This window comes from Cnephaeus nilssonii (genome assembly GCF_951640355.1).
Source record: "Cnephaeus nilssonii genome assembly, chromosome: 7".
Lineage (NCBI taxonomy): Eukaryota > Metazoa > Chordata > Mammalia > Chiroptera > Vespertilionidae > Cnephaeus > Cnephaeus nilssonii.
The window spans coordinates 56,758,420-56,786,125 of record NC_137078.1 but is presented as its reverse complement, the minus strand read 5'-3'; the positions used below and the strand labels follow the sequence as shown (position 1 = coordinate 56,786,125).

At 41.5% G+C, this 27,706-nt stretch overlaps 1 protein-coding gene across 2 annotated transcripts in view; it reads left to right on the top strand.

The window, feature by feature from the left end:
• The window catches only part of PDE4B (phosphodiesterase 4B), a gene marked incomplete at its 5' end in the record, with an annotated part of 436,891 nt that overhangs the window by 296,199 nt on the left and 112,986 nt on the right, over positions 1-27,706 (top strand). For both annotated transcript variants that reach the window (XM_079777598.1, XM_079777599.1), the window contains 3 exons: positions 10,781-10,975; positions 18,919-18,955; positions 19,080-19,150. In XM_079777598.1, coding sequence (XP_079633724.1) covers positions 10,781-10,975; positions 18,919-18,955; positions 19,080-19,150 — 303 coding nt within the window. The remainder of the gene's footprint in view (positions 1-10,780; positions 10,976-18,918; positions 18,956-19,079; positions 19,151-27,706) is intronic.

Genomic DNA, 27,706 nt, shown 5'->3' with positions numbered 1-27,706 from the left:
GTAGAGAAGAGAACAAGCAAAGACCAGCATTTATTTATTCATTCAACAAAGGTTTATTCAGCACTTTCTCTGAGCCAGGAACTGTCCAAAGCAATGGAAATACAGCCGTGAACAAAACACACATGTGCAAAATTGCTGAGGTGGAAAAGGATTTGGCATGTTTTGGGGACAGAAGGAAAACCTCTGAACCTAATTTATACTGAGCAGAGGAGAGTGTGGTATAAGATGAGGTTGTGGGTGTGGCAGTAGCTAAGAATGACTTTTTTTAAAATTCTTTATTGTTTAAAGTACTACATATGTCTTCTTTTCCCCCCATTGACCTCTTCCCGGCCACTCCCACCCTCCAGCACATGCCCTCAACCCCCTAGTGTCTGTGTCCATTGGTTATGCTTATATGCATGCATACAAGTCCTTTGGTTGATCTCTTACCCTCCCTCCACCCTCCCCTGCCTTCCCTGTGAGGTTTGATGGTTTGTTCCATGCTTCTCTGTCTCTGGATCTATTTTTGTTCATCACTTTATGTTGTTCATTATATTCCACAAATGAGTAATATCATGTGATATTTATCTTTCTCTGGCTGGCTTATTTCACTTGGCATTGTGCTCTCCATGTCCATCCATGCTGTTGCGAATGGTAAGAGTGCCTTCTTTTTTACAGCAATGTAGTATTCCATTGTGTAGATGTACCACAGTTTTTTTAATCCACTCATCTGCTGATGGGCACTTAGGCTGTTTCCAAATCTTAGCTATTGTAGGTTGTGCAGCTATGAACATAGGGGTGCATATATCCTTTCGGATTGGTGTTTCTGATTTCTTGGGATACAGTCCTAGAAGTGGGATTACTGGGTCAAATGGGAGTTCCATTTTTAATTTTTTGAAGAAACTCCATACTGTTTTCCACAGTGGCTGCACCAGTCTGCATTCCCACTAGTAATGCACAAGGGTTCCCTTTTTTCCACATCCTCGCCAGCATTGTCATTTGTCAATTTGTTGATGATAGCCATTCTTACAGATGTGAGATGGTACCTCATTGTCATTTTGATTTGCATCTCTCAGATGATTAGTGACTCTGAGCATGTTTTCATGTGTCTCTTGGCCTTCTGTATGTGCACTTTCAAAAAGTGTCTATTTAGGTCCTTTGCCCATTTTTTGGTTGGATTGTTTATCTTCCTTTTGTTAAGTTGTATGAGTTCCCTATAAATTTTGGAGATTAGACCCTTATCAGATATAACATTGGCAAATATGTTCTCCTATACACTGAGCTTTCTTATTGTTTTGTTGATGGTTTCTTTTGCTGTGCAAAAGCTTTTATTTTGATGTGGTCCCATTTGTTTATTATCTCCTTAGTTACCATTGTTCTAGGAGCTGTATTGGTAAAGATATTGCTATGACATTTGTTGATATTTTGTTGCCTATGGATTCTTCTAAGGTTTTTATGGTTTTCCATCTTACCTTAAGTCCTTTATCCATTTTGAGTTTATTTTTGTGTATGGTATAAGTTGGTTGTCTAGTTTCATTTTTTTGCATGTATCTGTCCAATTTTCCCAGCACCATTTATTGAAGAGACTGTCTTGACTCCATTGTATGTTCTTGCCTCCTTTGTCAAATATTAACTGAGCATAATGGCTTGGGCCTATTTCTGTGTTCTCTGTTCTGTTCCATTGGTCTATATGTCTGTTCTTGTGCCAGTACCAGGCATATAGTTTGATATCTGGTATTGTGATCCCTCCAACTTTGCTCTTCCTTCTCAGGATTGCTGCAGCAACTCAGAGTCTTTTTTTATTCCATATAAATTTTTGGAGAGTTTGTTCTAGATCTGTGAAATATACCATTGGTATTTTAATGAGGATTGCATTGAAGTTATAGATTGCTTTGGGTAGTATGGACATTTTAATGATGTTGATTCTACCAATCCATGAACATGGTATATTCTTCCATTTGTTTATGTCTTCCTCTATCTCTTTTTTCAATGTCCTATAGTTTTTTGAGTACAGGTTTTTTACCTCCTTAGTTAAATTTATTCCTAAGCATCTTAATTTCTTTCTTTCTTTCTTTCTTTTGGTGCAATGGTAAATGAAATTTTTTTTTTTAGTTTCTCTTTCTGTGAAGTTCATTATTGGTGTATAAAAAAACCCATAGATTTCTTGGTGTTAATTTTGTATCCTGCCACATTGCCGAATTCATTTATTAAATCTAGTAGTTTTTTGACTGAGTCTGTAGGATTTTCTATGTACAGTATTATGTCATCTGCAAATGATGACAGTTTTACTTCTTTTTTTCCAATTTGGATGCCTTTTATTCTTCTTGTCTGATTACTATTGCTAGCACTTCCAGTACTATAGGAGCAACTTTTAATCCATAGTAAAGAGTTTGGATTTTATTCTAAGTACAATGGCATGATTTGGTTTTTGTGCTTTTGCTGTTATGTGTAAAAGATTTAGAGGATGATGAGAAAGTAGAAGCAGGGAGATTCATAGGGTGGCTATTCTAGGTCAAGGGAGATTTTAATGTCCTGAAATAGTGGTGGCAGCAAGGACAGAGAAAAGGGTATAGTTTTGATGTAGGATTGTGGACACTTGGCCAACTGAAAAACAAAATGGGAGGTTGAAGAATGAGGTAAAATCATGGATGGTTGTGGTTTGTACAACTGAGTAGATTATTTACCACAGTGAGGAAAACCAGCTATGTAAGGAGTTGGGGATGGGATGGGTACTGGGAGAGGTTTGGGCTAAAGGTGAAAATAAATTCATATTTTTCTGGCTCAACTCTTACAATTAAATTAATCCAAAAGTGAAATTCAGTATCTCATGAGATGAACACATCTCTTATCACTAGTGTATGCAAACATGCTAAATGAGCATTAGCTACAATATTTCAAATAGATTTCAGGCAGAATCTAGAATTGATTTCCAGATGATATGTGAGAACTTGTTTTTTTTGTTGTTGTTTTTTTAAAGCAACAATTTATTGAAGCCATTACTGGTTGAATAGAAACTGGTTTTCCCAGATCAATCTCATTTCTTTTGAAGGGAATTTCAATTACTTTTGAGCTACTGTAGGCTTATTAAGCATGCTTATTAATAAATATTTTATTTAATTAAAAGATGAATCGATTTTCTTATTGGCAGAGCTGCCAAACTTATAAGTGGGAGTGTTTCTATCTTGTTAAGAACGAATTGACTATCTTTTATGACATGCTCTTAGGAAAGGTGGAGAATGCAGGCTGGAAAATATTGAGCTAGTAGGATAATCTGTAGCACAGCTAGGGCAGCAGTCACACAAGGTAGCAAGGTCCCAATCATGGTTCCCTCCACTCCAGCTTTGTAAAGACCACATACAATACACATTCCTACGCAATTATTCTCATCTGGGAGACCCTACTTTTCCTTAGAATCATTGTCCTATAGGAAGTTATCTTTACTTTTAAGAGTTATATGCATTAGGGGGTTTTAGTGCTATATTCTCAGGCCTAGAATAGTGCCTTATTTCATAGTGGGTTCTTAATAAGTATGTGTTGAATTAGTGAATGATCATTAATATTATAAAACTACATTAAGCCACCCTTGAGAACTAATCTTTCTTTCATCTCCAAAGTCTCTGCAAAATGTCTAATCTCAGAGGTACTTCAGAGATCTTCTGCTCATTCATTTATTCATTCATTTCAGTGGGGAGAGATAGAGGGGTAGCAGGCAGGACACAGAGTCCCTGTTTCATTTTAGTGATTTCCACATAGGAACTGGAAGCCAAATCTCCAGAATCCCAGAGCTTTGCAGCATTACTCTGCTACCTCTGGTTAAACCTTTCTGTGGGGAAAGCAGTTTTGGATTATTGCCATGAATGTTATTTTCAAAGCCCCTGGAAGAAAGGGAAGCTGCTTCGAGAATTCAGATGAGCTGAACATCGAAGTTCTTCCTACACTATGGGAGGGAAGTCACAGACTTTGGAAATGGGTTCTTAGGGCCGAACCGTGACATTCTGCTGTAGCTGTGACCAGAGGAGGTCTGCTTACCCTCAGCCAGGACATGGGCTCTCCATCATGCTGGCTGTGACCTCACACAGTGAAGTCCTTCATTAGAAAATAGCACTGGTTACAGCCTGCAACCATGAATTATACAAGAGTGGACAAAAGCAGGTTAATAATAATAAATAATAAATACAACAAGGAATAAATAAGTAATAACACAAGAATAAACTCTGTGTTTCACATACTCACAACTGTAATCTTGCCTTTGCCCACCCCTGGATAAAGGTAGTCACCGTCAAGTGGGTAAGAATGGGTGTTCCTCTGCAGCTTTCCATCTCCAGGGACCAGAGAGCACCCTGGGGTGATGGTCAATATAAGCACATAAATAAATGGCTATTTATTTTTATCAAAATGATAAGTAAGCATTTGAAGATGTTAGTTTCTGAATACATTTGAGAGAAATATTTTGTAAAACTTTAAAGAAACAGCATTTTGTTTCATGAATACACCCAACACATACACACATGCACTCTATACACAAACATACACCTTTCATAGACACAAAAGTTTTCAAAAGCCAAAACGATTGAGTGAGTTCCTTGGATACTGCAGGGACAGTGAGGAAGGATGAAGAAAGGAAACTTCAGACTCTGTGTAGAAACTCTCTTCTGAGGTCATCCCCTGCCAGGAGTTTGAATCCAAACTGAAATGGCTTTTTTTCCAGATGAGAAATAAAACTGTGAGATCCTCACATCCCTTCAACAAATATTTCTTCTATGCCTTCTGGCATACGACTCAGCTCTAAGCCCTGGGAATACAAAAATGAATAAGGCACCCTGGCTGGTTTTCTCAGTGGTTAGAGCGTCAGTCGGAGGGCCAAAGGATCTTGCTTTGATTCCTGGTCAAGGGCACGTACCTTGGTTGCAAGTTTGATCCTCGGTCCTGGCTGGGGTGCATGGAGGAGGCAACCAATCGATGTATCTCTCTCACCCTCCTCCATCCCTTCCATGCTCTAAAAATCAATGGGAAAAAATATCCTCAGGTGAGGATTTTAAAAAATAAATGAGACTTAGTCCCTGCTTCAAGGTCACAAGCTAGTGGAGTGAAAGGGATCCCTAAACAGAGGAATGCAGCCCAGTGTGGCAGGTTCTGAGATCAAGAGGGGGATTTGTGGGGACATGGAGGAGAGGTTACACTTTAGATTTTTTTCAAAAAAAAGTTTCATACTTTGGACCTCCGTTTTCTCCTCTTTGAAATGGATTGAAGAGAATTAGCCTGAAAGAGCTAAGAATTCGATGATGTAGAAGATAATCAGTGAGTAATATTTAAGAAAAAAGAGCAAAATTGAGATAGCAGGGCACTTTCCAAAATGGTAGTGAGCTCCTCTGCTGACCTGGGAGTCTAAACCTCTTTGTAGAGTTTTTGATATTTTCAGTGAGGCTGTTTGTTAGAATCAGCCAAAGAGACTCACCTAGAGAAAGACTGAGCTCAAAGGAAAATCTCCTCTGATTCGGAAGTGAATTATTCCTGCCTTTGTTATAGAAATTGGGGTGTGTGCAGGTAATTGGGGATCAGAAAACTACCACCCTGGGGACAATTGCAGGCAGTTCTGCAGCCACCTGGCTTAGCTTGAATTCTTGGAAGTAGAACTGTCTTAGTTTAATAAAAGGTTTCATGAACACCTTGTGGGTCTGCTCTTTATCCCTAGGGTTTCCTCCCAGGCTTATGAATAAGGCTTCAGTCCTATTTCTCTCTCCAAGACTGGCACACAGCCCTCCCTGCTCTGCTTGGAGGCTGGGAGATGCAGCCCGAGGAAGCGGTAGCTGTCTTCTGCCATCTGCTGGCTATGTCCCTGCACCAGCTCAGGGCTGGCTCTGCATAGATTCCTAGGGAGTGGAAACTGGGAGACAAAGTGTGGGGCAGAGAGGGTTCCTGCTTTGAGTGAAAAGAAAGAGATGAGAAGATGGCAAACAGAAGTTGATCCATTTATTGACTCACAAGGCTTATCAAATAAGTTAATGCCACATCTCCATAGACTCATTTGAAGGGAAGAGCAGAAACTCAGGCCAGTGGGAACGGAGATAAGGGCAAGGAGACAGGAAGAGAGAAGAGATAGGAAAGACATTTCACAATAAATTGCAGTATTCTTTGGTTGGTTCGCTGACAGTTGTTGCAGACTATTTACCAGGCTCTGATCCAGATGTCTGGGACACAAACGTGAGTGACATTGGGTCCCTTCTCCCTTAGAGATGAGAATCTATTGGAGAGCAGCTAAATAACTGGAGAACAAAGGAGAGAGGAGCAAGTGCTGCAGTAAAGGAGTGCAGGAGGGCACAGAGGAGGAGCATGTGCCTCCTTAGAACCGGCTGCAGTGTCAGGGAACACTGACTAGAGGAGGTGATGTGAGCTGGATTTTGAAGACAGTGGCATACGGGAGACAGTGGTGAGAAGGGCATTCCAGTTACAGGGAGCACCAGTCCTCATACACAACATCAGCCACTACCACCGCTGCCTCCAAGGAGCTGAGAACCCTGGATACAAAGCAGAAGAAAGTTGTTAAAATATTAGTTCTTAGGCAGCAAGCCATGGATCAGTCCAGGGCACTCAGCCGAAGCAGGGAGGAGCAGGCAGCATCTCGTGGGAGGGCAGCCTACAGGATCCTGGACCTCAGAGAGCGGGGCTGGGACAGGGGATGGGGGTGGGGGGGCTGTCTCTGGTCCTAGAAAAAAAGGTCACTTTCAAAACTGTTTCAGTCCCTATGCTGGATATGGACAACCCCTTCCTGGCTGTACAATCTACTATTCCAAAACTCAGGATTGACATCCTCCTGTAATCTACCTGAAATTCTGAGTGGCCTCCTCTGAAGACCTAAATACTGAAGTAGCTCTGAACTCAAGGATATCAACTGCAATGTTGTTGCAAATGATAAGTATGAGGGGCAACAGGAGGGAAAAATGCTTTAGAAACAACGCAATGGCTTCCGGATGAACCAGTAAGTAGCCCCTGGAAAATGATAATTCTGGAAACTGCACTACAATCCAAAACACTTGTGAAAAAAAGCCAAGATCCAATCTTGCAGGGGAAATGTTCAGAAGGAAAAGCACTAAACTGCAAATAAAGGCAGTATATTTTTCACTATTAATCTAAACTACAAATAAAGGCGGTGTTTTTTCTCTATTATCTATGTTTTACATAACATTCTTACATTACTTTTGTAATATTTTTTGGTGTAAAGAAACCTAAAGGTGAAATGTGTGTGCTGGATTAAGGCAGAGGCAGAAATTACCCTAAATAAATAATGACCCCATCTATGTGTTTGTTTCTGATATTTCAGATTCCGTTTTCTTCTCGAATTGTACTCCCGTTTGTGTGGCATATTCACTTTGCTTCAGTGTGTCCTCAGTCTCCCCCTTGCCCACACCCCTCCTCCCACCCTGGATCTGTGGGACGCATTGTGATGTCTGCTCGCTAATTTTGCTGTGACTGGGGCTGGTGTCTGGTTGGTGATTCATGTTTGTTCCTAAGTTGTACATCTGTGTTGGTTGCTTTGAAACAGTGCCCCAGGGAATATGAAAGGCCATTTGTCTCACTGAGACGGCTTCTTTGGACCAGAGAATTCTTCCCTGGTTTCTTCTGAATTCCAGCAAGCTCTTCTCCGAGTTCAGGCAGGGTAAAGAAGAAAGGAAAAAAATGGGCGGGGGGGGGGGGGGGCAGCATGGAGAGAGTTTTGGTATCTGGATCTAGTCCTTGCTTACCTGGCAAGACCAAACTTTCCTGAACCTGATGCTGGGAGCAGAATGCCTTGTAGACTTATTTTCTGCCCACTAGGAATACCCCTGGCAGAAAAGAGAGCAGAGTGAGCCCGAGTGGAAACCTTCAATGGAAAAAGTTCTGAGAGTGTGGTAGGCATACCCACTGGGCACCTCTTCTGAGATTTTAGCACATATATACACAAGCAGTGATATTCATAATATTTCATTACTGGTACCTCATGGGCACTGACCAGTTCAATGGGCACAGGCTGAAGGTAGTGATAGTGCTGAAGGTAGAGGCCCGTGCTGCTCCAGACACCAACCCTTTTGTTAGGAGATCACCTGCACGGTCACCTGGAGGGCCTGGGACAGTGGCTGGCTGCCAGCTGATACAAAAACATTTCGATGGTTCAATATCCGTAAAGGCTGTACAGATACATACCACGTGAATAACGACATCAACATTCATGAAGTTTCACAGCTCATGCCCAGCCTTAAGCTTTATGGAGTCCCATCCTCACTTTGGAAGAACCTACCCTCTTTGTCCTCAAGAAGAGTTCAGAGCCAGCATCAGGACCTACTGGTTCTACAGGATCCGGGTGGCCCAAAGGAGCCCTTATCCTCAAAGGAGCTCTGCATTTTGCTCAATAGCTATTATAGATCTTGCCCAAGGAAAGTTCGAAAGTCAGCTTTCGTTATATTTTCACAGGGTTTACAACATAACCCTACCTCCAGGCAGGCTGGTATGTGTGAACCACTGCCCACCTGCCTGCTCATTCACAGTCTGAGAAGGGCAACCCATCCCAGCCACGTAGCCTGCTGTGAAAACCTGTCTGCAGCGCCTTGGGTGCCCAAATGAGTATTGGATTGTTGTGGCCTTTCCTTGACCTTTTAAGGGGAGTCTTGCTAACTGCTTCTTATCAGACACCTTGAGTTTGTGGGTTGGCGGAAGCCTCTTCTCAGAATGGTCTCCGGGGAAGCAGACTAGCCCTACCTTCTGTCATTTCTCCGTTCAGCGAAAAGGTTTCTTGTTTCAAGGAAACCTACAGCTTCAGGGCAATTTGCTGCCTTCCCTGTCTCATTCAAGATAACAGCCAAGGTTGCTCATAATCTCACTGACTCTCCACATACCAAACACAAATTTTGTTTGAATCCAGAGACTGGAGGGAAATTGCACCCTGTCACCCAGCACGGCTTTCTGGAACTCTGTGACCAGAGTGGAGAAATGAGTTGGGAGACTAGGGTGTTCCAATTCTCATTCTGTGACTTGGAGCAACGTATTTAAAATTTCTCTAAATCTCATTTCCCTCAAATGTACAGTGGGATCTACATTTACAGGGTTGTGATGAGGGGGTAAGTGGAATAATGAATCAGAAAGCAATTTGTAAACTAAAGAAATATAAGCAAAATCCACCCAAAAAGAGCAGGTTGTAAGAACTAGTGAGAGAAAAGAACCATGCATGTAGAAGTAAGTGATAGCAGCTGGATGAGTACAGAGGAAGCCCACTGTTGTGGTCTGACTTGGCAAAGAGAACATCCCAGCCCCATACCTTCTTCAACACCTGCCTGCAGAGCGTTACCTGGGGTGAGTGGTTTAGAGAAATGCTGGGCAAGAGGGTTACTGTCACTTTGCGGCTCAGGGAGGTTGTGCACATAAGGAAAGTGTAGAGGAGATGATGGAGAGCATGGGAAGGATACACCGCGCCTCAGGTAATACCAGGATGGGGACATCAGAGAAAATCTCTACTGCTCCTGTGTGTAGATTGACCAGAGCTGGTTCAAATAATTTTGGGCTTGAGGGTACCTACCCCCAGTGAGGGAGACTGACCAGAAATCTTAATGGCATGCCTCTGATGGAGCAAGTAGCTGTACCCTCCTTCAGAGATAAAACTCTGCAGCCCTAGAGGGTAATTTGACATTATCAGGTTAAGTCATCCTCTGTGGCTAACCTTGCATAGGAACATTAAATCTCAGGTTGGACCTCCTAACTAGTCAGCAAGTGGATGATTTCAGGATAGCACTTTGTCCTGCAACATTCAGAAATATGGGTGTTAACACCAATCAGAAAAGATATATGCACCCCTATGTTCATAGCAGCACAACTTACAATAGCTAAGATTTAGAAACAGCCTAGGTGCCTGTCAGCAGATGACTGGATCAGAAAACTGCGGTACATCTACACAATGGAATACTATGCTGCCATAAAAAAGAAGGAATTCTTACCATTTGCAGCAACCTGGATGGAACTGGAGAGCATTATGCTAAGTGAAATAAGCCAGTCAATGAAAAAAATACCACATGATCTCTCTCATTTATGGATAATAAAGAACATTATAAACTGATGAACAAAAAGATAGATACAGAGGGTAAAGCATCAAACAGACTGTCAAATTACAGGGGGAAGGTTAGGGAGAGGTGGGGGAGATAAGAGATCAACCGAAGGACTTGTATGTATGCATATAAGCATAACCAATGGACACAAGACACTGGGGGGTGAGGGTATGTATGGGAGTGGGGTGGGGGTGGGGCAATGGGAAGATATGTACACATGTAATACCTTAATAAAAAAATAAATAAAACATCACAGAGGTTTTAATATATATATATATATATATATATATATATATATATATATATATATATTGCCTCTTTAATGACACTGTGAGAGTTATTTCTGGCAGGAAGACTCATTCAAGCAATGGTTCAGTGTATGACACCTAGAGCTGTGTTGACGCTGCCTCCGGAGCTGCTTATCAGCACCGAGTTATTTTGTGGTTGACTCTCATTTTGAATTTGTCAAAGTTGCTCAGGCAAAGTTGCTCTGCTCCGGGATTCCAATCCTGGCTCTCTTCTTTGCTAGTGACTGAACTTCTGTGGGACTGTTCCCTTTATGCAAAGTGAGAATAATAATGACTACAACTCCAAGCTGTTGAGAGGATTAAAACTTTCCATACAGTGTGAAGTTTCACGTCAAGTGCCTGGCACACATCAGTGTGCATTGTCTGTGTGTCCGACGCCCTCCTGCACGCTGTCATGTGACCAGAGTTTTCTGCTCTCTTTTTCAGCTTTGATGTGGAAAATGGTCCTTCCCCAGGTCGGAGCCCGCTGGACCCCCAGGCCAGCTCTTCCTCTGGGCTGGTACTTCACGCTACCTTTCCCGGGCACAGCCAGCGCAGAGAGTCCTTTCTCTACAGATCAGACAGCGACTATGACCTGTCACCAAAGGCGATGTCGAGAAACTCTTCGCTTCCCAGCGAGCAGTGAGTACCAGCTTCGTCTGGCTCCCGGTCTCACTCTGACCTCATTCTTAACCCTGTCTCAGCAGCAGCAGCAACACTTCCCCCTTAGCCCGCAGGGAGGAGCAAGGAGAAAAATGAGTGTGAGCAGAGGTGATGGTGATGACCATCTTGAGGACTTTAATGCTCTAGAGCTAGGGTCTCCAAGGGTGTCACACGCCTCAGGCCCAGTGTTCAGTTCACATCTGTTACTGATTTTTTTCGGCTTCATTCTCTGAACTGCTAAATCGTTTATGAGAAGATGAGAACCTTAACACTTTTTACAAATCACACTTAAATTTCCACAGCGTGTGTGACATGAGGCTACAGTAGAGAAGAAAAATGGTGGTTGATGACATGCATACTCTCTCAGTGGCCTTTGCTGGGTGACATTTAATCGTCTGCCTTCCAGCCACATGTCTGTGTCCTTTCTCTGGAACATGGACACAATGCCCACTTGTTGCCCAGCTCCTTGGTAAGACACGACACACACACTCCACCATCTTATTAAGCACAGCTCATGTTCTGTTTTGCTGCTATTAATTGTAGATCTCTAATTTTCATTTAAAGAACAACGGCGGAATTGTGTTACTTGTTTATTAAATTTTCGAAACCAAATAAAATTGGATGCTGAAATGCATGCCTTAAAAGGTTTCTGGGCACACGTACAGTTGTTTTTAACATCATATGTTATAAAAATATTCGTAGCTCCCTTCAGGCGCCAGCCCGGAAAATTCCACTGGGCTCTCTTCCTCTATTGGAAAGGAAGCTAAAAGGGTCACCCTCTTGTGAAAGGGGCAGGGGGCGTTTTAAAGCTTCCAGTAAGAAAATACTCCCCAGGGCATTTATGCTAACCAATTTTAATAGAAGCACCCCTGCCCTAAAATAATAATTGGGTAGGCCGAAATTCACTTATTCATTCACTTGGCAAATATTTACCGAATCTCCCCTATGTGACAGGCAGTATACCACATACTGAGCGTGGGGGGAGGCAGGTGAGGGCTGGAAGGGGTCAATGGGTGGAAAGGGGGACATCTGTAATACTTTCAACAATAAAAATAAATTTTTAAAAAATTAACAAAACAGTGGGAAAATCACAGATGAGTTAAAAAAAAACAACAACAGATATTCCCAAAAAGGTTACATGTTCAGGGAGGTTAAGTAAGGAAGATAAGAGGAACACCCACATAACCCTACTAGTAGTGGAATCAAACATTTAATGGGTGCTTACCAAGAGCCAGGTGCATTGACATATGTTATCTCTTTTATCTTCATGACAATCCTGTCGGTTGGTACCATTATTGTCTCCACTGTATAGATGATAAAACTGAGACTCTGAGAGACTGAGAAACCTACCCCTCTCCCATGATGATATGCCATGCTATGTCCGATGACCATATTCAGAACTATTGGACTCTATCCACTTACATTCTTCAAACTACAAGGTAGACTCTACTACCAGGTAGGAAACAGATGGATGCACATTTGAGGTACCTGAGGCTGGAAGAGAGGTAACCACTTTGCTGCAGATCATGTAGAACCAAGGAAGTTTCTGACCAAAGGGATGGGAGCGTTGACAGTGAATATACCTGGAATTCTCTCTTCCACTAAGAGTAACACCTTTCTAGTCTTCCTGTGTGGGGAGCACAGGGTATTTAGTGAGCTGGAAGTAATTAGAGCTCATTCACGTGGCGTCTCACAGATGAAAGACTATCTTGGGGAGGCAGCTAACGGTTCCCCAAACTCATGCCAAACAGAAGGATGGGTCTCAGGTTCATTCCTGAGGCTCCTTAGAAGGTTCTGATCAAACTTCAGATTAAACTCTGATGATTTCTTACTTAGACTCAAAAGGTTATAGACATTTTGAAATTGAAGAGACCTAAATGATCACAGTCCAACTCAGTCTATAGCTGTAGAAACAAACTCTAATTCTGAATGCCTCTGTATTCAGAGTCCCTAATACTAACGGTTTACCCTCTTTTCAGTTTTACCAAGCAGCAAAATGTTTCCCAAACTTTAGAACTAATGTGGTATTGCCAACTTTAAATTGAGACAAATAGGGATTGTATATGTTATCTAGTATCATTCTCAATTGTTAAAATAAAAAGTAGGAAGGCACACTTTCATAATAAACAACAGCCTTTCTCAAGAAAAAAACAGTTGGCAACATAATACCCTCCTATTATAGACACTAAAAATAAGATGCATTAAAATCTTTGCATGAATAAAAATAGCACAGCATTTGGTGTTGCAAATATTTCAACATTATATTAAAATTTTTATATATTTGTCAATTTAGGAATTTATATTTCTCAACAAAACAAGAAGTGGAGCTTGAATAATATCCAGATTCATCTGGCATTTTATTTTACCATGTTGGACCATGTTGGAAAATCCAGTATCCCACAGCTATCTTGAGCTAAACTGAGGAATGCTTTTGAAGATATTGCATTCAATTATTACTCTTCAGGGTGAATTGAAATAGAGCAAGGGTGGGGAGTGTCTGGCCCGAGGGCCATATAATGCTCTAGAAAGCATTTGGTCTGGCCCTGCCAAGGCACTGTGGGTGAGTTAATTAGATGTTTGACCTAATATAGCAGGCTAATTTTTAAGTTGATAATTTCATATGGCCCATGAATTATGTTATAAATATCCAAATGGCTCTTGCCAGAAAAAGTGTTACCCATCCCTGTATAGGACTGGCTTTGTTACTCCCTGCTTTAAACCCGCCAGTATCTCTTCTCACCTTTTTAAAGCCACCATTTATGTGAGCACTGAGTTGTCTCTAGAGCGAATAGTCAAGAGAACTGAGACCCAACAACCAAGAAGAAAAGCAGAAATAACAGCCCACCTGCTGATTGATTGACTACCCAAAAATACAATGTGGTGTCTAAGACTTGAATTAGACTTACTACTATCCCACATGGCTTTAAGACACTAAATTATCTGTAAATAAAAGCACACATTTATCGAGCATTTCCTATGTGCTGTGTACTATTTAAAGTACATTACAGATTTTAACTCATTTAATCTCCATAACTCCAATATGGTTGGTACTATAATTTTCTTATCTTAAGGATGAGGACATTGGAGCACAGAAAGGTTAAGTAGCCTGCCCAATAAATGGGGGACCAAGGCTTAAACTCAGGGAGTGTAGGCAATTAAACCATAGGCTATCCAGTACATAACAGACACTAAAGGAGGATGAAAAATAAAAGAAATGGTATTAACCTCTGACTACCTTTCCCGATGTTATGAGGATCGTATTCATAGTTTCTTTAAAAAACACTTACTTGAATTTGGGCACTTTGCTAACAAATCGAACATCTGTATCTTCCAGGGAGGTAAAATAAATTAGTAAGTCAATAGACAGTTTTAATACTTTCAGGTAAGAGCAATCCTAGAAAGGTATGCACAGGACTTTGAGAGGTCTAGCCAGGCAGGGCAGGTAGCCCAGGCTGAGGAGTTATAGCTAAGCTGGAAGACTTAGCAAAGCAGAAAGGGATGCATAAGGAAGGGCCGTGTGCTAACTAACTCTCCAGTTGTCAGGAGCATTGTGGGAAACCACAGCTCAGTGTGACCGAGACCAAGAATGTGAGCGGAAGAGAAAATGGTGAAAGATGGGGCTAGAGAAGTAAGCAGGAACCTCATGATGCGGGGCCTAGGCTACGGAGCTGGCCTTTATGCTGCAGTGGGAGCTACTAAAACTTTTGAAGCAAGAATATACATAATCAGAGGAATGGTTTTGAGAGATAACTCTGATTACAGTATGAAGACTGGTTGGGAGGGTTGGCAAACCTAAACACTAGTATACAAGAGCCAATTGGGAGGCTTTGGTAATCCACAAAACAGAGGATGGAAATCTAGCTTAGAGCAGATCCAGTGGGCGGTTAATGAATATTTGCAAGTTAGGATCAGCAGGGATTGTGGTTGACTGTGAGGTTCCAGTCTTGACCAACAAGATAGGTGGTTGCACTATTCTCTAGGGCCAAGAACATTCTCTTATCACATGAAATGATGTATATGAAGATGCTTTGTGAACTGTAAAGTACAACGTAAATAGTTCCCTTGAGTGTGATGGGGGCAGACATGACTAATCTAAAGAAGTTCTCACCAGCTGGGAAGACAGACCTACAATTGTTTAATTATAATAGTAATAACACCAAATACTAACAAGAATAACTATAAATAACTGAATAGCTTTTATGTGCCAAGCACTAAGAGTTGCATCCCACTTTACAGGGGAAGAAATTGAGGCATAGAGAGATTGCCTGATGTTTCCTAATTAGCAAGAGAGCCATTGAGAAACAAAGCAATGCTGGCTGGCTCCATATAATCTATAATAATAAAAGCATAATATGCTAATTAGACTGACATCCTTCCAGACATCCTTCCGGATGACCTTCCGGATGACCTTCCGGATGAAGCTGGGGCTGTGAGGGAAGCCCGGGTCCTGGGTGCCAGAGGGAAACCAGTGCCAGCAACCATGGAAAGAAAGGCCTGCTCTTGCACGAATTTTGTGCATCGGGCCTATAGTAGTATATGTTTCTCTATAAGACAGACTAAAATCAGTGTTGCAAGAAAAATACAAGTAAAATTCTATGTGTGGGTATGAAACATAGAAATTAATAAAATCTAGAATATAGCAGTAGAATAAGCATTTTTGCTTTCCAGAAAACTATTTCATTGTTTAAATAGACCTACACTCAATTCTAAGACCCAGTGTTCTCATCTCCAATTACTCTATCAAATTGTAATGTGCTGGTGTTGTCACTAGATGGTGATAGTGCCATGGATCTGAATATCTGGCCTCCTTGGGAGTAGCTGCCCTCTCTAGTGGTTTGGGAAACTAAATACATCGCTTTTCCATAACTAATCAAGTAGTTTGTTATTTCCATGTCATTTTATTTTTAATGATTAACATATCAAATTTTGATTTAAAATTTTAGAGTAGTTTCATAAATCATCCAGCTGAACTCAAATATGAGTTATTTTGTTTTGCTTTGTTTTTTCTTGTCCTTGCTATAAATTACCTATGAATTAGTTGATCATTTCTCTAGCAGCTGTTGACATACAGCATTAGCTTTTACAGTTCATATCCCTTTAAGGGAACCAGTGCTGGGGATCTGCATGTCCATCTTCTGCCTCTGAATGTTCTGCTCTCCTAATCTTCATAAGTTCCATAATAGCCATGTTGACATGAAGCCCTCTTAATGTTTGTTTACTGCCCTTTAACCATTACTTTGTACAGTTTTAGTATAGTAACTCCTCATTATGCAACACAGCATCCATCAGCTTTAGGTACTACATATGCGTGAGATTTTCTCATATTATTTAGCTTTCGTTGACTCCAGAAATCCAGGAGCCATAGATGATCTACTTAACTCCATGACCTTATCCCCCAACTCAACCCAATGTCTTCAGAACAATGTGAACTTCACAGCAAAAATCTGAACACATAGCAAGATATTTCACCCACCTGAAGTTCATCTCAAGAAAATAGCTTGGGCAGGGGCAGTCCTAGATGCAGTGTAGCACCCTGCATTGATCACAACTGCTCATTTCTTTGGCTCCTCCCATGAACCCCAAGGGTCTTCCATTGTCTCTCTCTAAACATGTCCCCTAACCTTAGGAAGCCATCCCTGTCATTGCTTTCACAATCCCCGTGGTTGTAGGCCACTCCTAAATCTATACTCTAATTCCCATAGCTCAGTCTTCCTGCTTGACGTCTCCCACAAATATCTTAAAACCCAGAATGTGGAAAGTGACACAATTCCTCCACCACTTTCTCCTCACTTTTTCATTTCTATTCATGACTTCACTATTTTCCCCCATTTTTGAAACTGAAAAGAACCTCTCTTTATGACCCCTTATTCTTGGCAAGATGTTTAGGGTTCTTCCCATTGTCTTTTCCTATTTCTTCTTCTGCCTCACCTATTTCTTCTCATCTGAATGACTGCAATACCCCCCTATTTTCCTGGCTCTGTCTTCTCTTCCATGTATCTCTTGTTGTCAATAGCATTTTACTTTCTAGAGCACTTTTCTCTTTGCCTGTCTCACTAAAAACCTCCACTGGCACATTTCCTGCTTCTGAGTTGAGCACCAACTCCACAACCATTGTCGATTCTGTCCATAATATGGGCATGGGGGAACTTCAAGTCTGATCCTCTATAATGTGCTCAGCTCCACCCAGACAGCCACAGAGCATTTTGCTGAGCATGTTCAGTACTTTCCATTTCAATGCCTTTGTTCTGGCAGTTTCTCTCATGGGCAGCATCTACCACCCACTCCATTTAAAGCTTGCCCTTAAGAGATCATCTTTCACACAGCCCATTCAATCAAGCCTTTCCTACTTCCCCTAATCTATAGTTAACACCTCTCCTTCACACCCCATTGAGTATCCATATTCTGTATTTATACTACCTATTGCAATGTTTTTGTGTTTTGGATATTTTTCTGTCTCCTCTCCTATGTTTTAATTTGTAGTCACGGATTCTGTATAATTCAATCTGTCAGCTCTGCAGAGTCACCGTAAAATAGGAAACATAATGATGAAAAGCACAGACTTTTGGAATCTAATAGTCTTAAGTAATTTCACTTATTCCATATGTGCTAGTTAAGTAGTTGCTTAACTTCTCTGAACCTCGATATCACCTATAAAATCGGTATATTAAGAGCGTCTGCCTTAAGTCTTGTCACAAGCATTGAAAAAGAGATACTGCACATACGGTGCTTAGCATAGGGCCTGACATATGGTAACCGTGCAAAGCATGCATTATTTTTATAGTCACAGTACAAAGTTAATGTGCAACAGGCTTACTCGATTGAATTGAAGGGGGACTTCTAGATAAGACAAAGATAAGCAGGGGAAATGTTATATTAAATAAGAGCCCAAAGTAAAAGCCTGTGTTCGAGAAGAGGCGCTCATGCACAGAAGTGTTCAACTGTGCACTCCCAGGCCTCACACAAGGCCTGTTAATGGGCAGGTGCTTAATAATTGCTGGTTGTGTTGTAATTAACTAAGAAGGGCCATATTTGTATGGTGATCATGAGGACAGACAGTGAAGGAAGCTCATTGTCAACCGACTGGTGTGTGGCTGCTATGATTCATGCTGTGATAGCAAATTGGCCTGATTCTGTGTCTGCAGCTCAGGCGGACTGTCTTCTAATAACTTTAATGGAGAGTTTGCTGCAGGTGGGCTTAAGTAGACTTATCATCAAAGCACATGGCAGAGAGAGAATACATTTCTGAAAACACACTTTTGTCCGTTCCCAAGTACAGATTTACATAATACTAGGTACAGCTTAATCAGATCTTTGGGACAAAATGAACAACAACGATATGGTAATGGTAGGTTCAGTCAGTACACTTACATTAAAAGCTTTTCCCTGGGTACTTTAAGAAAAAAAAAAAGTTATATTAAAAACAAAAAGTAATGGGATTTGCAGACAGAAATCTGTGTTTAAATGGCATTAAGGCTGCGGTTCAGATCAACAAAAGCCAGGAAATCCAAAGTTAACCTTTATCCAGACTGTTATGCCATTTTTTCCTACTCTGTATGTGCCTGTGAGCAGTCCTCCCTTTGAATTTCCTGGCTCTGGCAACCCACAAGTCGCTTTGAATTACAGTCCTCTAGGTCTGCTGTTTAATGGGACTATACCCTGAGGATATATGCTTACTTGCAAATGCTTTCATGTGTAGTCACTGTAAGTCTAGGAGCCATGAATTGGTGGTGATGGGTGTTTGTTTTTTCAAGTTCCTAAGATCCCCACGTATGCTGAAAGCTGTCCTGCCTTTATATCTAGGTAGAAGGATTTCAGTATATCATTTGTGTTGCTAACGCTGATAAAGTTTCATATGACAGCTTATATGCCACAGTTATCATTCAAATGCATGTTTAAATGTTGCTTTTCTCTTTTTCCACCAGACACGGTGATGACTTGATTGTAACGCCTTTTGCCCAGGTATGTATCATGCTGGCCCTGGCTCTCTCTCCCTTCATCTCTGGGTGTAGTTTCTAAGCGTGGCTTCTGAATGCTCCCATGTATCTCCTTTTGTTTCTAAACATTTGAAAACTTGTTCTTCTAGGTCCTCGCCAGCTTGAGAAGTGTGAGAAACAACTTCACTCTACTGACAAACCTCCATGGAACATCCAACAAGTAAGCATGGACTTTTTGTGGAATTAGGAATCCATTTCATAGAGGCAAAACCACTGAACAGCACTTAAAAACGAACAAAATCTATTTCATGGAAATTTGCCACCCAAGCTAATTTAAGATACAGGACGAAATTTTAAAATAAGATGGAGTATCATAGAATTTTAGAACTGGTAAAATGTTAGAAATTTGTCTGGGTCTTATTTGTCTCTGTACCCTTAACAAATGAAAGAATGAAATGAGAGTTCAACAAACGAAAGAATGAAATGAGAATTTTGTTGACTGTTATATTTGCTACTTTGGAAAGTATGAATACTTAGCAGAAATGGCCAAAAATTCTATTAAAATTCTTTTGGAATAGTTATTAATGAATTCAGAGATTCAACTTTAGATTAAAAATACCAAAAAGTTCAAGTCCAAGTAGCTTATATTTTGATAATATGTAAACAAGTTCATGCAATTTGATTATCTTCTCCTTTCCCCCCAAATGACTACATAAAAGTAGTTATTTCAGTTAACATTGCTGAACCTTGTCCCCCTCATCTGTAAAATTGAATTTGATAGTCCTACAGGAGCTTTCTCCTCTAAAATCATGTCAACCTATTTGTTTAAATGCTGTGCAGTTCACTATCCAGTATTTTTAAAGGTCATCATAGGGCTCACAAGGTCACAAAATCATGTTCTTGGAATAGGAGGGCTTTGAAGGAGACCTTTGAGGCCATTTATTCAACCTCTTTGTTTTTCAGGAGGAGAAACCCAGACTTCCTAACAACCACATCATAGGTTATAGACATACTAGAGCCAAATCCTGAATATCCTGATTTTTCCAGCCAGTGCTGGCTACAGAACACCCTGTCTTTTAGCCTTTGCAAAATTATTCATCAACCCTCTATTTTGCTTTTATCCAACCTTTTCATGGAGTGGAGTTGTTAAGGGTGAGAGGAGACCCCGCTTTGAAAACTTACTTTTTATTTCACTGTTCTATAATTTGTTACAGAACTTCCTGTGGGAGCTCTGCATAACGCAGTGGAATCTTTCCCCACAATGTTCTCCCCTCTAAACTATTCCCCAAACTGCCACCAGAGTGACTATTCTCACGTGCTATCTGACCACATGCCTCTCCAGATTGAGGCATTTCCACGGCTCACTCTTACCATTCAGATAAAGTTTAAATGTGGACACTTGGCACCCAAGGCACCTCATGATCCAGCTCAAGTTAGTTTGATGGATAGTTGTTTGAGTTTATATTTGATGCAATATACATGAAAGTTAGAGACTTGCCAGCTTCTCTTGCCATGGTACTCCCTGTTTAGTCGTTTATTAAATAATTCACCCAACAAGTATTTATTTATCCATGCATATATATGTATTTAAGAAATATTTATTGCCCGGCTGGCATGGCTCAGTGGTTGAGCATTGACCTATGAAACAGGAGGTCATGGTTTGATTCCTGGCCGGGGCACGTGGCCGGATTGTGGGCTTGGTCCCCAGTAGGGGGCGTGCAGGAGGCAGCCGATCAATGATTCTCTCTCATCACTGATGTTTCTATCTCTCCCTTTCTCTCTTCCTCTCTGAAATCAATAAAAATATACTTTTTAAAAAGAAATATTTATTGAGCACCCACTTTGTACAAGTCATTGGTGACACAATAGTGACACCAAAACATATAAGTTCTCTGCCACTTCAGGGCTTTCATTGTAGTAGGAAGTGCCAGGGCATACCGTGGTGAACAGTCAGACCAGGTCTCTAGCCACATAGGATCACATTCTAACATTCTAACAATTATGGTCTGCTTGTTCTCTTCATGTTCTGTTCTCCACCCTGTTTCTGGCCTACTGTTCTCTCTTCCTAAAATCTCTCTCTCTTCCCGCCAGTGATTGCCTGGCTAAGTCCTACTTGGTTTTTATAGCTCGTTTCTAGAATCACCTTCACCAGGGCGCTCTCCCTGACTCCACCAAGCCAGGCTGAGCATCCCTCAGTGTTCCCAGAACACTCTGCAAACCTTATCATACCACTTATGGATCTCTGTCCACTGGACAATGTGCCCTTTGAGAACTATAATTACTTTTCCTTGAATTTCCAAGGATTAGCAGATACCTGACACATAGTGAGTGCCTTATAAATATTCATCATACATATGAGTTCTCACTAAATAATTATCTGAGAAAGACCACCAATTATTTAGAAAAATACTTTTTCAGAAGTGATGCTTTTTCTTTTCCTACTTTTTTTTTTTTTTTTTTTTTTTTAAGAATACAGCCTTTGGGGCCATACTTAATGGCTTTATGATCTAATTCTATGGCTTGAAAATTATGTGACTTGGGCAAATGAACCTCTACATTTCAGTTTCCCAGTCAGTAAAATAGTGTTGTTCTGAGAATTAAATGAGTTGACACTTATAAAGCATTTATAACATCACATAGTAGATGCTCAATAAATGTGAGCTATTATAATTGACTAGAGGCCCAGTGCATGCAATTTGTACACTGGTAGGGTCCCTAGCGGCTGCTGGCTGGGTACTTCCTCCCTTCCCCCAGCCGGCCCCGCCCCCCTAGTCAAACTCCCAGACTACTCCCGGTCAGTCGGTCAGTCGAGGGGACAATTTGCATACTACGCTTTTATTATATAGGATAGTTATATACCTCTCCCAAATTCCAGAAATAAGGTAACACTATAGGGTTTCATATTCATTATCTTAGTTTCAATCACCATAATGAAATCCATGACAGATATTGTTGCTCCCACTCTGTGGATAAAGAAACAAAGCTTAGGGAGATTAAATGACTTGTGCAAGAACATACCACTTCTCATGAATAACAGACTCATACTTGAAACCTGATATCCTGACTCTCATTGCAGTGGTCTTTCCATTTACTACCCCTGTTAAGTCTTCTGAGTTATGGGAAGAAATTTCTGAAGGCTTTGGAACAGAGAGTCATTTAGGAAGAACTTACAAATAGATTAAGGTCAGAGAGCCTGAAGTCAGAGACATGAGCTATGAGAGTGTTTTCAGGAATTAAAATATGAGAGTGAAGCTCTGGACCAAGATGATGAAGGTTCGAATTGGGAAAGAAGGAATCAATAAATACACTTTCCAAAGTCTTCTTAGCAAATCATGACTCAAGATCACTACATTAAATAGCTCCAAGGAGTTAGGGCTGGGCGGGGCAGAGGGGAGGGCGGGTCAGGGTGCAGTATCACAGGGATGTTTGATTTTCAGTTATTAGTTTGTTAGCACGGAGATTGGATGTTCTTAGTATTGTTCATGGTCTATTAATGAGCATAAACATTGCTGATTAATGACTACGTCAGCTGAAATGACTTTCTCGAGAATCAGGTCTTTCTATAGTCTTGGGTGTTTTGGGACACAGAAACCTTTAGGAACTGAGTTGCCATATTCAGAGCTCACCAAGGGCTCATTCTCTGACTGAGGACCACCCCCCAAATCATGGCCCTTTGTATCATCTTTGGTTCCAACCAAACCACGCTCACTAAATAAAATAGATTTTCAGCTGTGCGATCTTTGTGAATGATCTTTCTCGAATCCATACCCATATTTGTACAGAATTGATTGTTTCATTGATTTCAAGTACCTCCTTGAAATCAACATCAACCAACAGAAGTTCAAGGCAGGGTCCATAATGCATTATGTACTATTCTTAGGTAGTCAATATTCTCAAACAGATAAAGAAAACCTAATAACCACCAGGAATAGTTCCACTGTCCTGAGAGTGTTCCCCAACCCCCTTTCCCCACAAATATACTTATCCTAACAACTGAACATGTAAGATTCATGGAACTCAGAAATTGCTCTCTGGGGTATTTGACTTGGGTTCCAGGGTGCTACGCCTTGCCTTCAATGTAACATTTAAGCAATAATGAGTCTTTGGAGTGGTTTTCATGAGATATCTGGAGTGTGGTTTATTATATGAAAAGGAACTCCCACATAGAACTCTACTTCTCATAAGTCAAGATTTCCTTTATCTTTTGGCTCTTTGCTATGCCTGAAAGCATTCCATTGTCTGTCTGAGCTTTACCACCCAAAGGGGGAAAGTCTCAGTGTTCCTCTTGAGGTGATTTCCTTGCACTTCCATGAAATGTTCCACCGAGGAATGCTTGATTGGGCCTGTGTTTCTTGGCTTCACATTAAAACCTACATTTCCTTTGTCCCAGGAGTTAATTTTGAAAATATGGCTTTCAATTAGAGTTGTTAATTTAGATAGGTATTCCTAAAGCATTTGCTGCCTTCAAACAGGCTGGTGGAGAAATCACATGTGTGAGTAAGAGTGCCTGCCATTTGGCAGTCTGGGTCCAGGGGATAGAGCTGGGAGCAAAGAAGTATCCCCATGAGTCAATAGTGTCACTAGCCTCCCAGATATTACCAATGGCTATCAGGAAATCATGTGACAGTTCTGTAGTAACATTCTTCCAGGGCATAATTCAATCAACATGTATGCAATCTTTGAGAAAGAATTAATAAGCACTTAATTTTTTTTTCAGTGTATATCTGAAGTTCCTTTCATTGCTTTATGTACTTTGGCATGGGATTGAAATTAGCTGAGAATAATAAAATTTTGAACATTCAGAGTTGGAAAGAACCTAGCCAAATTTCCTTAGCGTAAGTGAGGAAATGTATGTAAAACCCCTCACACAGGACCTGGCACATTGTAAATTCGTAGTAAATGTTAGCTGCTGCCGGCTCTCCCCAAGTGGGAAAGAAACTGAGAGGTGCAGTGGGTTGCCTATGGCTATACAGTTGGAAGGAGCCAGAGCCAGGATTAGGAACCCTGTCTTCTTATTCATAGCTCAGTTCTTTCTCCACTGTGCTATTCAGGGCTGCAAAGTATTCACTGCTGGGGCCACATTATCCTCCCTATTAATATCACTGACTTCAGCAACTCAGGCATATCACTTCTTAGGGTTATTCCGTAAGTTAGGGATCATTGGAAACTGAGCAGCCAATGCCATTTTCTTCTGGCACTTGCTGTTTTCTAATTGGCACTCTTGTGTCTTGTAAGCCATAATGCAGCTTCCAGAAGTCATTTAAAATGTACCGAGTTCACTCATTTAAAATGCATTGAGCCACTTCTTTGTACCAAGTCTCAGTGATAAACCGAATAATCATGGCTTTTGCCTTTTCACAGCTTAGACACACAGATGCTTATCAGAATTAACAACTCTGAATGAAAGCTATAGTTATAAAATTAATTCCTAGGGCAAAGCAATTAATGTAATTTTTGTAATTTTCAAGAAGTCATTGGCAGAATTAGGTGCTATGAGTATCCATGCTATTAAGAAAGCAGAAATTTCCAACACTTACAGTCTTTTAGTTCATTCCTTTTACAAAAATCTTCTTTGGAATTCAGGTAAAATAAAATTATTATAAACATACTAGAGGGCCGGTGCACAAAATTCGTGCATGTAGGGGGGGGAAGAGTGTGTCCCTCAGCCCAGCCTGCACCCTGTCCAATCTGGGACCCCTTGAGGGTAGTCAGCCATCACTCTCACAATCCAGGACTGCTGGCTCCCAACCGCTTGCCTGCCTGCTTGCCTGATTGCCCCTAACCGCTTTTGCCTGCCAGCCTGATCACCCCTTAACCACTCCCCTACCAGCCTGATCAACGCCTAACTGCTCCCCTGCTGGCCTGGATTGTGAGAGGGATGGCCCCCAAATGTCCTGTTCCCCCCCCAACTGTCCTCCCTTGCTGGCCTGGTCTCCCCCAACTGCCCTCCTCTGCCAGCCCGGTCACCCCTAACTGCCCTCCCTGCTTGCCTGATCACCCCAACTTCTCTCCCCTGCAGGCCTGATCCCCCCAACTGCCCTTCCCCTGCAGGCCTGGTCTCCCCCAACCGCCCTCCTCTGCTGGCCTGATTGCTCCCAACTGCCCTCCCCTGCCGGCCCAGTCACCCCTAACTGCCCTCCCCTGCTGGCCTGACACCCACAACTGCCCTCCCTTGCAGGCCATCTTGTGGTGGCCATCTTGTGTCCACATAGGGCAGCCATCTTTGACCACATGGGGGTGGCCATCTTGTGTGTTGGAGTGATGGTCAATTTGCATATTACTCTTTTATTAGATAGGATATTAATCTAATGAATATATAATGAATACATACATCATGCCTAGTTTTTGCTGATTCCAAGGTTACAGAGATGAACAAGATTCAATCTTTGATTAAATGTCTTACAGGTGAGTGGAGGAGAAAGCCAGGAAAATGGGAATTGTGATCTAGCATGGGTAGTACTATGATGGGGCAAGCATGGGGAACTACAACTAGCACAGAAACTGAACACAGGAAGGAAGGCTCCTCCAAGGAGGTGATGCCTGAGTGAAGCCCCAGAATATGAGGACTTTGCCACTTAAAGAGGAGGAGAAAGTGTTCAGCTGATCTAAACATATGCAAGGGCCCAACAACGTAAGTGCATGCTGTGTATGAGAAACAGCCAGTAGTATGTAGAACCAAGATTCTACAGGAAAAAGGAAAGCAGATAAAACATTAATGTGGATCCTGCCATCAATGGGCCATTGATTAGTGGTGGGAATAATATGTGCTCATATGAGTTGTAACAGGAGGAAATAACCCTAAAGGTACAAATAAAGCACCATAGGAGATTAGAAGGAAAGTCATTTTTAGCTAAGAGGATGACATCTATTGGAGAAGATGGCATTTGATCTTTGGAAGTATGATTCTGACACCAGTTTTGTTGTATGGGTTTTTCTCCCCATACATCAGAGCAATTGTCCATGAAACCAGCTGGGCATCCCATTATTCAACTCAATTCTGACACTGTTTACCTAGAGATAGTGTCAGATCCTACAAGTTAAGGGCTCAGTCCTCCCAACTGCCTCTACCCCACATTTCAGATGCCAATCACAAATCCAGGTTGTTACCTGTGCTTCTAACCTAGTGGCTGTAGATCCGAAGTTCCAATCACTCCCTCCTTGGGTTTGATTAATTTGTTAAAATGGCTCACAAAAAAAAAATACTTACTAGATTACTGGTTTATTAGAAAAGGATATAACTCAAAATAGCCAGATGGGAAAACCTGCATAGGACAAGGTATGTGGGAAGGAGCACAGAGCTCCCATGCTCTCTGAGCCTGACAGTCTCCACATGTTCACCAACCCAGTGCCTTTGGAGTTTTATGAAGGCTTTAATACAAAGGCATGATTGATTAAATCCTTAGCCATTGGTGACTGAACACAATCTCCAAACCCTTTCCCTTCCCTGGAAGTCCAGGGTGGGCGGGGCTGAAAGTTCCAACTCTCAAATCACAAGATTGGTTCCTCTGGCATCCAGTCACAGGGATTTTCCAAAAGTCGTCTCATTAACATAACAAAAGACACCTTTGTCAAGATTCTCATTTAGGAAATTCCAGGGGCAACAGGAGGAAGACCACCAAATTTATATTTCTTACTATACATCAGAGAAGGCTAGATGGTATTTGAAAGTGTGAGGTTGTGCAGGGAGAGCTTTCTTCTCAGAGGAATGGCTGAACAGTGTCAGGAAGATGGACAGCACATGGCCAAGGTCAAAGAAGTGATGACATTTGGCCTTGGCGATGTCTGAGTTAGTCCATTCATTCATTCATTCATTCAACAACTATTTACTGTGTGCTTGGCATATGAAAGGCCACTCTGGGTTTTAGGGATCCAGTAGTGAACATGTTGTTCCCTGCCTGCATCAAGTTTACATTAAATTAAGGTGTTCTATATTGAACACTAATTGGACAGTGCCTATTTTAATTACCATTTTAGAGAGCTACTAAGATGAAGTACAAGATGGTGTGGTTTGAAATGAAATGTCAGGCAGGGAGGAATCCTGAGAGATAAACTAGGAAAAGCATGTTGAGAACAAAGAGCAAAGAACCTTGAATGCCAGGTTATGGAGTTTGACATTTAATCTCTTAATTTTCCTGAAGAGCAGCCCTCAGTTTAAGTGTAGGTGTTAGCAGCCATGGAGAGTGCATGTATTTTGGTTTCTGAAAGACTTAGCTTTGAATCCCAATCATGCCACAGAGGGATTAAAAGTACCTTGCCTAGGATCACCTAGCTAATCAATGAGAGAGATGTGAACCCTGTCCGTCAGACCCTGCAGCTATAAAGTATAGTTACTTAGAAAGCAGATTACCCCTAAGGGACCAAAACTGAATTTGGAGCAGTTAATAACAAACTAGGGAAATAACGATGTGCTCACACCTATAGGGAGACCTTCCCTTCGAAATACCTTGGCAATCCATTCACTATCATTGAGAAGTTGGCCTTAATCCAAAACCTGCCTATACATCAGAATTCACAGAGAAGTAAACAATTACAGATGCCCGTCCCAGACATACTGAAATAGACTCTCCAGGGACAGGGAAGGGATTCATAATTTTTACAGCTGTACAATTGAGTCCGATGTCATCCATGTTCAGAGACCCACTGGCCTAGAGTCCCACTCTCCTGCTCCTTGTTAATATCCTGCTGCTCTTTAGTGGGGCAGAGAGTCCACTGTACCAGTGATTCTGAAAATGTGATTCAAGACCAGCAGCATTAGCGCCTGGGCACTAGTCAGAAA